General features: G+C 49.9%; 1 protein-coding gene across 2 annotated transcripts in view; it reads right to left on the reverse strand.

Annotated features, from left to right (window-relative positions):
- Positions 1–9444, reverse strand: part of FOXK1 (forkhead box K1) — a 63688-nt gene extending 54244 nt beyond the window's left edge. The window contains exon 1 of one of the 2 annotated variants that reach the window (XM_080383924.1): positions 1399–9444. In XM_080383924.1, coding sequence (XP_080240050.1) covers positions 1399–1784 — 386 coding nt within the window. In that variant the 5' untranslated portion in view covers positions 1785–9444. The remainder of the gene's footprint in view (positions 1–1398) is intronic. The other variant, XM_080383925.1, reaches the window with a different exon arrangement.
- Between the last annotated feature and the right edge of the window lie 4542 nt (positions 9445–13986).

The raw sequence follows: 13986 nt of genomic DNA on the forward strand, positions 1-13986 counted from the left end.
CCCCTGAGCAACAGGCTGGTGAGAAAGGGATAACTCCAGGACCCTGGTGCTGGAGGTAAAGGGTACCAAAGCCAAAGACTGCCAGATGAAAACAGATGTTTCACACAAACAACAAAAAGCCTAGTGGAACATCATATAAACCCAACCTCCTGCCTTTACAGCGTGTTTTCACTCACAGATTGCATTAGACACTGTCTGGTATGACCTGGAGAGATGCACACAGGAATGACATCACCCACCACCACCACGCTGCTGCCCCTGGGGTGAAGCACTGCAGTTGTTGGACAGTGCTCAGCAACCATAAACAATGTTTTTGGAGGAAGAGATTAATGTCAACCTCATTCTTTCTGCAAGAGAGTTTATCTAAAACTCAGCACAGACAACTACCTCCCTGCTAGCGCAGAAACTCTTCCACAGCTCCCTCCCCTTCCTCAAGGAAGCAAAGACACCTTGTGTCCCCGCTCTCCGGGTGTCCTGGTGAGCAACATCACCCCTGGCTTGGCCCGACTCCCTCTTTTTTTCTGTTGCCCTCGAGAGACACCAGGAACTACACCCAACTTACCAACCCTAAAATAAGCACTCTGGCAAAGTGCTTTTCCAACTTTTCCCACTAGATCTTTTCCAAGGAAGACAAGCCCTGGGTGTTGCAAGTTTTAGGCCACTGACACGAGTCCTTCTTCTCTCATTTATCTTTTGAAAACCCCTTAAGGGCCACCAATCGAGCGTGAGTCTGTTGACAGGCAGCAAGGAAGACTATGACCGTAGGGGACAGCCCGCTGGAGGGGCTCACACTTTTTCGCCACTCGCTCAGAGGGAACAGCCCCAGCCCTGATGAACATCACCCCCTTTCTCAGTCAGAGGCAGCAGCAAGGCTGGGAAGGTGAGGATGTCCTACGCTGATGCCGAGGTGGATCCACTGGCTGGTCCCCGGGGCAGACATCCCTCGCCGCCACCTCGGACTCTCCATCACGTCGTCGTACAGAGGGTCCCGTGTCCACTGTGACCAACTTCAAGCGAGGGGCCCCGCACCATCCCCTCAGGCTCTCTGTGGCCCGGGGAGGGCCTCAAGGCCACCTTCTTCAGAAGCAGTCCTTCACCGCCCCCTCAGGCCCTCTGTGGGGAGGGGGATCCCTCACTGTCCCCTTCACCAGCGGTGGCCCCTCTCCCCCACCTCAGGCCCTTTTCCTGGCAGACCTCACCGTCCCCTTCCTCGGCGGGGCCCCCTCTCCGCCCAGACCCACGTCCCCTCCCGCCCCGCAGGCCCTTCCCCGGTCCCCCCCGCAGGCCGCCGGCTCCCCCTCTCCCTCCGGAGCGGGCCCGGCCCCGCGGGCCCCCGCCGCCTCCCCGCGGTGCCACCGCCCCCGCGCCCCCGGCCCGGCCCGCCGCGGCGGCACTCACTGCGGCGGGAGCTGCAGGGCCGGGCCGCCGCGGCGCTGGAAGGCGCCGTCCACGAAGACGCCGTTCTTGCCGAGGCAGCGCAGGTAGAAGTGCGGCTCCTGGAAGCTGAGCTGCAGGTGCCGCCGGGAGATGAAGCTGGAGTGGCCCATGTTGACGTCCACCGAGCCCTGCGAGGAGTTGCGGCCTATGGTGACGGCCGGCTGCCGCATGAGAAACTCGAACTCGCGGCCCTGCAGCCGCGCCAGCACCGGGCCGGCGCAGGCGGCGGCGGGCGGCGCGGCCGGGGGCGGCGGCCCGGGAGGGGGCGCCGCGGCGGGGCTGCAGGGCGCCGAGCGCAGCGCCAGCAGAGCCCGCGCCCCGCTGCTGTCCTCCCCGACTTCGGCCATGTTCCCAGGCAGGGAGCGAGCCAGCGTGCCGGCCTCCGGGGCGGAGCCGGCGGGGCGGGGGAAGCGGGGCGGAGCGGGAGCCGAGCCCGCCGCCGCCTGCCCCTGCCTCCCCGCCAGCACCGCCGGGCCCGGCCGCCCGCCGCGATTTACGGCGCAGGGCGGGGGCCGGCAGCGCCGGGCTCGGCGGGGACGCGGCGCCGCCTGCAGGGCCCTCGGGCAGGTGTGCGGGAGCGACCCCTTGCGAGGGGCCGCGCCACCTCGGCCCCCAGCCCGGCGGGGCAGCGCCCTTCTGCCGGGTCCGTGAGCTGAACCGCCTCAGGAGCTGCCCCGCGGGCCGGAGGGGTGCCCGCCCCCAAACCCGGCCCGGCTGGGGGCTCTCTGCGGGGCAGGGGCACATCCACCGCCAGCCGGCCCCGGGCCATCGCCCGCCGCTCCCTGCGGCTTCAGAGGCGCGTAGGCTTGGTGAGGCGGCCTGGCCCTGCCGCACACCGACCCCGGTCACGGCACCATGGTGGTGTCCCAGCGGGGGGGTGCACCCCAGCTGCACAGCGGTGTGAGTCTGAAACACCTCGACACGCTTCTATAGAGATCATACATTCATAAACTCGTATATATATGTACATACACATACGTGGTTTTATACTCAAACATGGGTTTGTACTCATCTAGCTTCATACTCGTGTAGTTTTTTGTTATAAGGGAGTGTGTAGAGGTTGTCTAGCTTGTATTTCCTCAAATTACTTTTTACATTCTTTTATATTCCATGAATTACTTCAGTGAAAGACAAAGGTCGTGTTCTTTGCGACAACGGCACGTATTTGCTTAGGCTAGATAAATATATTGGTTAGATCAGATTTGGATAGCTTATCCAAATTAAATTTGCATTAAATCTGGATAGATTATCCAGATTAAACAGGTGAAACTTTTCTGTATAGGCAAGCCAATGATACTCTGCAGAATCCTGAATTGTTAAGTAATCAGAAAATACAATGAACGTGAGGATCTCAGGAGAGGGAGCAGCCGTAACTGCTTATTGCTTCAGCTCGTGTGGGGAATGCGGCAGCTCATACCAAGGCTGCTCAACAGTTTAGAGGATGTGGGAAAAAAAAAATAATCCCATAACTGGTCAAAAGTGCAGAGCAAATTTCAGCTATGAAGACTGTAATTAAACGAGCTGGAATCAGTCCAGGACCACAAGGTTAACATCCCTGTTCCTGGAACATCTTCCCTGAGATGTTTAATGAGTGCTGAGCAGTCGGGACCTGAGTTAGACATCTCACCCGAGACATCATCTTCAGTAAGAGTGCTCTTTGCCACTACAGTTCAATGCCAACCAAGAGGAAGAAAGAAAAGTACCATCTAACAAAACACCAATACCACTTCCTACGTAGCAGTGTCTGCTCTCCAGCAAGACTCAGCCAAGCTGGGCACAGCAAAAGGTCGCAGTCCCCAGGGCAGGAGAGGGAGGAAAGGTCCCTGGAGGGGCATGGGGGGGAACATGGTCACAAGAAGGGACCATCCTGGAGGCCTGGAATTAAATTACAGCCAAAATAGTGCTCTCAGAAGGTGAGGAACAAATGAGCGGGGTCATGATACACAGCAGCGGTGTAACCAGGGCCCCAATGGGGAGCTGCTCCACTCACACCCATCAATCTGAACTCCTCTCCTGCCCCAAATTGCTCAGCAGCAGCAAACACTCGTGGCCAGAATGAAAAATGAGGTGAGAGCCAGAGTTGCATGCTGCCTGATGGGAGAGCTAGCTCAAACCTTTTGCCTCTTCACACTGGGATGAGAATGCTATTAAGTGTGCTTAAAAATGGACCCAAGCTGGTAGGCAGGTGTGTGTGAGCAGGTGAGGTGAGACCTCGTGTCAGAGCAGCATTTGACCTATCAAAAAAAAAAAAAAAAAAAAAAAAGAGAAGGCAGCACTGAAGAGATTTTAGTTCATGTCTAAGGCTTGTCTAAAAGCCTGAATTGTGTCATTTGACCAGAAGGGCCCCCAAAAGATCAGAAAGAGGGTGAGGCTGCTACCAGATGTTGTCAGTAAATGTTTCCACAGCTGCATGGGAAAATGTGTTGCAGGCAGTCTGGCTGGCAAGGCAGGAGCCAGCCCCGCATGGACAGGAGTGGGGCGGTGGTTCTAAGTACAGGAGTTGCAGGCAGCCCTGTGGACCCACGCGGCCGTCTGATGTGGGGCCAAGAGGCGTGTCGCTGCCAGGGCTGGGTCCCATTACCTCTCCCACATTGGATACAGGCTACAGATTTCTGCAGCTCCAGTCGGGGAATAACCCCAGGGCTGGCATGTGAGGCTGGCTGCGAGATCCTCACACTGCTCAGAGGCTTCCTGAGCGCCCGGGGCAGACCCGGTGCAGCCTTGCTGCTCCAGGGCTGTGGAGCTGGGGATGCTGATGGGCACATCCTCATGTGTCACGGTCACTCTGCAGTCACCAAGACACTCCTGCTACACCACTGAGATTTTTTTCCTAACAAGTCTTTTTCTTTCTGCCTGGAAATTTCTTCTGAGTGGAATTTGCTGCTTAAGCCAGCACTACCACCAAGATAAATCCCAGCTTCATGCAAAATGCGATCAAGCGGTGTACAGAAGCAGGATTCCTCTGAGCTGCCTGATGGGTTGTGCTTAGCATCATGTCTTACCAGCCCATCCGCCTGCGGCATCCATTCCCTAAGCTCCTTGCGCTGTGAGGAACAGAGTGCTCTACTCGGCAGCCTCCAACGCTCTGCTCAGCTCTAATCCACCCTGCAACAGCATCAAACCAAGGGCCCTTCAGACAAGGAAACACTTTGCGCCCCTCCAGTCAACTAATCCTGCTTAAAGTCAAACCACCTGCCCCAGTGTAAATGCCTGATGTAAATGCACTCAAAATTGTTTGAATTAAATTAATCTCATCCTGTATGGCTGGGTTGACTTTAGAGTGGTTCATTTTCCTCGGCAGGGTTTTAGACAGATATAACTGCAGGTGTGGCCAAACTTCCTGACTCTACAAGTTGCCTACCAAAATATTCAGATGGCCGGGAGCTGCCACCCAAGTGCCACAAACTGCGGGAAGTTGAGGTGGGGAACAGCCCTGGTGGGAGCTGGGACCAAGGAGGACAGACAGCATGGTCCTTGTGCCACCCCTGCGATGTGCCCAGGCACTGGTGCAACACTCAGATGTGGGAACAGCACCTTGGTCATCCCTGGCCATCCGCACTGGCCAGTTGTGGGCTCACTCCAGCCAGGACTGTGCTCAGGCACTAGTGTGGTGTGATGCTGAGACCCTGTACAAGTGTCACTGCCTGTGTGGAAATACTCCTTCGTAGCACTTTGTAGAGACAATGAGCCATTTCGAGATGCTGCCCTGTTCCTCTGTGTCTGTGCAATAGGGCAACCTGAACCAGGAGGAGAAATTAAACATTCAAATAGAGCAGCTGGGACGGGGACGGTGAAAGCAGAATGTAGCTGGGATAGGGTTGGTGTTACTCAGAGAGCGGTGCAAAACCCAACTGTCCTTTGTCAAATATTTGTTTGGCAGTGTGTCATTGCTGACTGTCTCAATGCAGTGATATACAGCAGGAATCTGTTTTGCGCTATCAGTCGTGGGCAAATGGATGTAATGGGTTGTTATGGTCACCCAGATACCACTGCATTGGACAAACACAAATCTTGCAAAAACAGTGTTAAAAGGGTACATTTCTGCATTTATCTTCTGGGTGGCATCTGCTTAAAAACACTTAGTTTCTATAAGTGAAATGCTGCATTTCTAGAGCATTTCATACAGCTGTTGCTCACTATTCTGATGCATGAGACTTGAATACATATTTATCAAGCCCCAATTCAGCAAAGAAGCTGCCCAGCTTCAATACCACAGGAAATCTGTTCTACCCCCAGACCAAAGCATAATTGAAAAGCAGCTTTGACAGAAAGGAACGATGTGAGCTGCACGCTGGGCGTGAGATGCTTGATGTATTTACCCAGCAGCTAGACAACACGTTGATGCTCACAATGAAAGCTAGCTTAATGCACACAGCCTTGACCCGGGGAAGGAGGAGGAGAAGAGTGAAGGAAAGCAATTTCTCTAAGGAAAAGAGACTCTGCTGTCTCCATGCTAGCCCTATCCAGTATTTCTCCTGAGCATGGTGCAGTCTGATGGGGTTAAGGGCGATAGTGCTTCCACTGATGTAAAGTGTGCATCATTAGCAAGAGAGCATAGACTTCGGAACCTGCATCACACGCTTAGAGAAAATACAAAAGAAGAGGGCAGTGTTCCCTCAAATTCCTACCCAGCTCCCTGCAACCATTTTCCCTTTCCCTTCCGTTCCCTCAGCCAGCAAGTAGGTTCTAAACACTGTTGTGGTTTTTGTCCAGACTGATTTGAAGCAATGGAAGTGATGAACAATGTGCCCTGTATTTGCGGAGCTACTTTCCCCAGCACACCTGCGCTCAGGAGCAGTCTCACTTCTTTCTCCAGCTGGGTGGGTTTTAATTCTGCTTTGTGTCTCAGGGAAATGGCAGTGCCGCGACACAGGAGCAAAAAGGGGTTTGCACTTACACGCATCTTTCTTGTTAACCAAGAGGCTGCAAGAAGATAAATAAAATTCATTGTTTTGAAACATATTCAAGTGCGTGATAGTTACCTGTCTCACACACACTCACACTGTGTCTAACCAACCCTCCCATGGGATTTCTACCTGTTTTCTCAATTCTGTTGCATCATCTGTGCTTTTAACCCCAATCCTTATGTCACTCCAGTGACAACCCTTGGTCCTGATCTGGGGCAACCAGCATGAATCTGCCTGCCTGCCGAGGCTGCATCCGCAGCACAGATCTCACCCAGGAGGGCTCCTGCGAGGCTCGCAGAGGCATCGAGGATGCGAGCTGATGTTGAGGGTCTGGGGAGCACAGAAGAACCCTGATCCCCTCTGGGACACTCATAAATACCCCTCCTCAGTCAGAACAGCTTTAGAAATCTTTCACAGTGGCTCTGAGCCAGGTTTTAATCCAGATGGCCTGATAAGAAAGGGTTGGCCTGTGGAGGAGGTGATACATTGATAGAGGAATTTTTTCTTTTCCTGCACAGCTTTTAGTCAGCAGAAGATTGAAGAAAACACCACCAGTGAGTCAGAAATGTGGTGGGAGCACTCCTGGTCCTGAAAGCTCACAAAGGATACAAACACACCATTTTTTTCCTAATGCCAGTAGACTGCTACGCTGCAGGGAACAGCATCGAGGACAGAAACAGGACAGCGGGACCTGGTGCAAGGGGGGGCATCACTTAACCCCTGCTCAGTCAGGGATAACTCCTGCAAGGTGCTGTGTGCTTCGTGCCGGGTGCTGAGTAACAGCTTTAGCGCCTGGCGAGATGGGGCTAAATGAGATGCTGCATCTGTTAGCTCCCTCCCAAGAGCAGCACAGCTTGGAAAGATTGTTCTTTCTATACTAATGATTTTTTTCATTTTTAAATCAGCTGTGATCCTGTTTACTGTAAACTCCAGTATGCTGGAAATGTTTCTATCACAGTTTATTTAGGTTTCACAGGGATTTTTTTCAAATCACACTTATCAAGAATATATTCTCACAGCAAGTTCTCTGAAATACAATAAAGACCTAGGAACATCTGATGCCCAGACTCTGCCATTCCCTAAGATATTATATGATCTGCTCATTCCCCATGCAGAAATGCTGCCGCTTCTCTAGAATCCAAGCCAGAGCTTGTCTGATGTATGATAGCCCATTTTGGAAAGCTTTGAACAAGACCATTTGTTGTCAAGATAATTTTACAAAAGCAATACCATTTCATGGGTTGCAGTTAAAATAATTCATAAAATTTACACTGGGCTGTGCGCTTTGAGCTTTACACCCACTTAGCTAACTTACTTTCATTTTGGCTTGAAGCTTAGACCTTGGTGAAATACAAAACACAAGCCAGGTCTGAATTATTTGCTTTAGTCATTTTTGAATGATCTCATTTTATCACTTTCCATCGATGTGAAGAGAGGAAAAAAAACCCCACATAGTTTTCAACAGCTAAACCCAACTGAACCAATAAATATAAAATCTGATATCAAACACAAAGCATTTCAGCCCAAAAGGAATATGTTTTTGGATTTTTATGAGCAACTGTGGCATATACTGCCTGTCGCTGCTGAAAACAAGCTCCATGCGCTGTCTGGAGGGTTGGAGGCAGCTGATCTTAAATATCTTGCCTTACAACCTGCCTGAAAAGCTAGAGAAGCCAGTAAAGCTACAGAACTTGCCCTGTATTATTTAAAAAAATAATTAAAAAAACCCCAAACTACAGAACCTGCATGCTTACTGTCCTAGATCTTTTATCATGATTCACACCTGTGGTGATCTATGTGTCTATCACATCTACATCTGTCATATCTACATATATCTGTGCATCTATCGTGATATACAGCCAGCGTAACGTGTTGCCAAACCCACAGTGGTCACACCTGGTCCCGACTTCCTTCCTGTATTTTCACAGACACGAAGCACACAGGGAAGGGCAGTGTACTCTGGAATCAGATCAATAACCAGCAGGTTATGTGTGTAAATGGCCTCCTTGCTACGTCACCTCTATGTCATGACCCAGTAGCCTGGACCCTGCCTTATCCCAGGCATCGGAGACAGCTGCGTCCAAGTGCTTCTTCAACAAATTCCCGCTCCAGAAATGGACAGCCTCCTTTTCTCTTTTAATCAGCTATCGCCCATCAACCTGCTGGATACCAAAAGCTTTCTTCCCAAATGGGAAAAGTCTCCAGTGGGCCAAGCCATGCCAGGAAAAAGGAAAGGGACTGGATTCAGCCTTTCTCGCCCTGCTTAGGGCTCCTGGCCTGGAGCATCCCAGGAATGCGTGTACATGGTGGACACCCTTCTGGCCAGATCAGACCTAGAAGATGTGGTGGCTGGTCTTCATGTGACTTTGAGTTTTCTCAAGAGACAGAGGACCAAGGGCAGAGGCAAAGAGTACAGTGCCCCAACGTGGACCCAACCAGTGCATCCAGGGACTTCAGCTGCTCCATAACATCCCAGTAGAGGAAATCTGGAGTTGCTGTGACCTATTATTGGCTTTGGCCACCAACCGGTTATCCCTGAAGGAGGGACTAGCAAAGGCACTTGTGAACTGTATTTGCTTTCAGTGGGTCCCAGGCATCCTTTGGGATCACTGGAGCCTCTCAGCAGGGAGCCGATGTTGGGGGACTCTCCTGCAAATGTCATGCTGTTTTGCAGATATCTCTAAAGCACTGAGCAAACCTAACCTTTGATTACATTTCCAGTACTAACGCTGGCTCCCAGTACAATTCTAGATTAAATGTGAAACTCTCCCCTTTCCCCATTTTGCTCTTCCCTTTTCAGTTGGTTGCATTAGTTATATATGTTACTGCAATAAGGGTATTTGCTGGAATTGATGGAAAACCCTGGATTTACAATCATCATGCGTCACTTTAAAGGCACACTGTCAACTTTAGAAAAACATCTGCTATAAACAGTTTTACTTACTTACATTACTAATAATACCAAAAAGTATTAAAAGTGAAAGGATTTTAAAAATCCAATTTACTTGTCCTTCAGCTTGGCCAGTGAAAAAATCAATGAAATGCATCTCACTTTAGTTTAGAGTAATTTTCAGCTACCAGTTCCCTCATGCTAATGCGCTTGCTTTACAGGCAAGAGGGGATGTGTTTACTTGCTTAGAACCCCCTCCCCCCGGGAAATTAAAAAAATTAAAACCCTTCCAAAAACAAGAAGAAAGAAATAAGAAGCATGAAAACATGTCTATTGATTTTTTTTTATAAATACATGTTTTAAAGAAATGAAACAGTTGCTGAATTTAACCAAAGGTCATTCTTCATCAACAAAATAATAATCAGGTAAGAGTTTAATGGTGGAATTGAATTCAGTTTATGTTAGGAGGAGATTACTACTATGGAGTAATCTTTGATGAAGTTTAGAGTGTTATTTTTCTTTTTAAAGGTAGGATTTAAAACCCCCAACCATTAAAAACAACTTATAGAAAGTCTGTGTGTTGGACAAAGTTTGCAGTAGCCAAACTAAAAGATAAAGATTGGAACCCTGTAGCCTTCCGAAACACTGACTCTGACCTCAACAGTTCATTTATGCCTGGTTTATACGTTCGTTTGGGGCTAGAGAGGGAGAAACCAAGGGAATGTATTTTGAAATAATTAGTGCATTTTGGTCCCTTTATTTTCCCTATAGCTCAGAGGGGAAAGTAATTTGGTGGATGTCATCTCCCACCAGCCTCCTTACACCTGTCCACTGCTCTGCCAGCAGACCTGTCCCCATCCTGTCCTTGCTCAGCATCTGAACTGTGCTGGAGTGCAGAGATGGGAACCAGCTACCCAGGCGGGACTCTGCAATCAGCAGATCAGCAGTGCCACAGCCCAGCCGGGAGGGTTTTTACCATGGATGTCCCTTCCAGGTCATGCTAGTTTAATATATCACCTTGACCAGCTCAGAGCCTGCTCTGCTGCTGCAGGACCTGGGAGCCCACTACCCTGAACCCCCTGATTCTGGGGAGCTACGCATATGCCAAGGGGCTTGTTGGAGCTGTGTGACCAGTCCAGGCAGTGGGGGACCAGGGGTCACAGCTTTCCCAACATGCTGGAGCCCACAGTCCCTTCAGCCCATTTAATTCCCAGCATCAGTCACCCTGGGGCACGACTTGGAGGCAGGAGGCACCCAACATGAGAATGGCAACATCTGGCTGTACCGAATTCTTTCTATCCCATTCATCCAGAATTTGCTTTCCCTCATCATTTCTTTCTATTAGATGTTTGCTCAGAAGCCTGCAGCAGGCACGCTGGCTGTCAGCAGGCAATTCCTTGCAGAAGTGCCCGTTTGGAGCCTCGGCACATTCACAGCTACGTGTCTGTGTTGCTACAGCGGCTGATGGCAGAGACACCACCCCTGGCACCACGCTGGCTCCCGGGGTACAATGCAAGACCTTACAGCTAAATGCCCATTGTGATAATTTGTTGGGTTTTCCCCCTCTGCCCCTGTATCCTGGCTGTAATAAATTGGAGTGATGCTATCTCAGGCTTCCTCCGTGCTTCTCCTGGAGCTTCTAGTTGGAATTTGGCATTAGGAAAATGTGCCTCTGGAATAAGGCCTCATAAAATATTGTTAGGATTGCTAGGCAACCCAGAGGCATGTTGGGAGCTGAAAGGAGCCTTAAGTGGGCGTAGCGAGCCTGCGCTGGAGTCTCAGATGAAAAAGAGAAGGTATTCTTTGTGTATCCATGCTAGCAACACTTTGCCTTTCATTTTCTTTTGGAAAGAGGTTGAGATACGCTGCTTCCACACGCACAAAGGTACATGTCTGTGTAATTGTTGGTGCGGTGGCCTCTAACCTCAGATTAATCAGCTGGATGAGAAATGTACCCATCCCGAGCTTTTCAACAGCAATAAAAGTAAAATGAACTTTTTATGGTCATGAAAATACCCATATTCCAGCTGCTTGCATCTTCCAAGGGCTCCTTTTGTGAGAAAGAGGGGCCATGCTCAATAATAACTTGTTTTATGTGACCACCAAGGCGTTGCCTCAACCCCTTCTGCATGCTGCAGCAGTACTTAATGCAAACTAAGTCTGGAAAGAAAGGAAACGTATAAAAAGCTTACAATTTATTGGCAGGGTCTAACGTGAGTAATCAGCTATTTGCAGATACATGCACAAGAATAAAAAGAAAATTGAACTCGGCTTGCGAGAACAAGGGGTGGAATTACTGTAGGTGTAAACAGGGAAGGTTTACTGCTGATTTTTGTTGGCTAGGAGGCTAAAAGGAATTTCTGGTTTACCCCTTCCTGCCTCTAGCTCAAGAGCAGGCGAAGCTGCCCCTGCACGAAGGCAGGTGACTCATTCACCTCATCCCTGCAGGCACATCTTGGCTTGCACAAGGGGCTTTAGCCCAGCAGGCTCCAGCCCTTCCCCGGGCAAGCTTTGCTTCCCCCCAGGCCAAGCCTCCAGCAGGCAGCCCCGTGCTGTGCTTTCCTTGGTGGAAAACCTGGAGAAATACATACGATTTGGCAGCAAACACAGCACCCTCCTGCTGAAGCTGCCCTGGCTACCCTGGCTTTTGCTCCGAGTGTCCAGCATTGCTAAAAGGAAATCCTGGTGGCAGGTCCCACCGGAGGTGAACGTGTCTCTGCTGAGACCAGGTGTCTGTGCCAGGCTGAGTGTGCACTTTGTTTCCTGGAGCTTGATTTAGCATATAATTTTCTGTTAAACCAGCTAGTGGCCAAGCTAACACATCCATCTGCACAAAGCCTGCCCAGGGAAGGGCTGCTCTCACCAAATCCTTTCCAGAGGTCACGGATGGCTCCCTGCCCACCTCCAGCGCCCCTGGGTGGCTGAAATCCCTTACTCAGACACTGGCAAAGCCCACCCTGCTTTCCTCCTGTGCTGTTGTTTGCTCCACGTTCACACTGGGAGTAGCTGCTCACGCAAGACACTTCACCAGCACAAATGGGGGTCATTGGAAGTCATTGGTGAGAGCAGGAGCTGTTGATTTTAGCCCATCCCTTGTAAATGAAAACATTTCCCAAGTGTCCAACACTCCTAGCTATTCCCACACGATACAGAAAGGGCCTGCATTAAGCTAGATATGCATTCCCCAAGACCATTAATGAATATTACTGTGAGGCTGTTGTTCGGGTCAGGCAGCCCACACAGCCTTCCTGTTTGAAGTTGCTCCTGAGCTTGATCTTGAAAAACAGAGAATGGATGGGAACAAACCTCAGATTTCCGCAATATTGCAAGGTTTCTTTGGTAACTACATACGGTATGCATATGATGTAACTATACCTTTTGTTTCTCATGTCCCTTTCTAGCTGGATTTAGGTCAGGAAAGCTACCTGAGAGGTATTTATATGTGAGGTACCATTCCTAGTGGTGAACTGGCTAAGCTGCTTTTCTGCTCTGTTGGCATCGCAGCTCTCATGATACATATTTCAATACCAAATAGCCCAGACCAAGGCACCTGAGGCTGTCGTGCTGTCCCCTTGCCCCTCCTGCCAAAGGATGCTGGTGGGCCACGAGAGCATGGGGGTGGTGGTTTCTCCTGGTGTAGGGTTCCCCATCCCCTGTGACCTCCATCTCCTTCCCCAGTTTCACAGGTCAGTTGTGGAGGCACATGAAACTGGGCCAAACCTGGGCTTTCTCATAGTTTTCTCAGCAAAACTCCCTCTTCAGACTGCCTGAGATGAGCTTGTCCTCAGCGTTATTGTAGCAGATATTTTAATAAAAAAATGTGACAGCTGGAAGTGTAAGAAGGATGGGAGCCAGGCACCTTAAGAAATGATAATTGCAGACTTGGAGCAGTGCTAAGAGTTAACAGAGGGATGTTTAATCCAACTCTCAGCTTCTATTTTAGGATCTTTTAAACTTTCCAAATCAAAAAAAGAAAAAGGAAGAGAGGAGGGGAAAAAAAATAATCTCCATCACAGGGCAATTTCTTAAGCTTGTTCACAGCCCAAAGGTGAATTTTTGTGCATGTGAGGAGTATGAAGAAAATCCATTCAGCTGTTTCAGAGGTTTCAGAGCATGAAAGCAACATCTGGTTTAAAAATCAAAAATAAAGAGAAATTCCCTTTGCTCATCAGAGTCAAAATGGGTTTTAGTTTCATGCCTCTGATTTAGTATATCTTCAGCTGTCCCCTGGAGAAAGCTTGCCATTTCTGTATTGATTTGGAAGGCATGAAATTGTCTTGCAAACTCCCCCAAAAATTAGGGATGCCCAGACAGGAAGGCAGGTGGAATTCACACCCCGAGCTCCTCCACTCCCACCCCCTCCACCACAACACAGTCCCTAAATTGCCAATTTAGTTCATTGCACTAAGGCTTCTCACAGCCTGCAGCCTTAGTTCGTTTTTCTTTTTGGCTTCTGCTGTGATTTTTGCCGTGCTGTTTGCTGTGCGCAGTGCTGCGCTATAGATGGCAGTGCAGGATGGAAATTGCAGCCCCTTTGCTCTTTAATAACAACCCTGGGATGCGGTGGCTCCTGCAGCTTCTCCCGGTGGAGCAGGCCAACCTCAGATTGCTACTTTCTGCAGATCTGCCTGTAAATCTCACAGTTTTTTTTTTTTTTTTTTTTAATCTGGATTTTAATAACACCAGAAACGTGACCCCCAGAATTTACAATGGGCAAAAATAACAAGGAAGTTCTCTGTAAATGAACTTCTG

Source organism: Falco punctatus, assembly GCF_963210335.1.
Source record: "Falco punctatus genome assembly, chromosome: 4".
NCBI lineage: Eukaryota > Metazoa > Chordata > Aves > Falconiformes > Falconidae > Falco > Falco punctatus.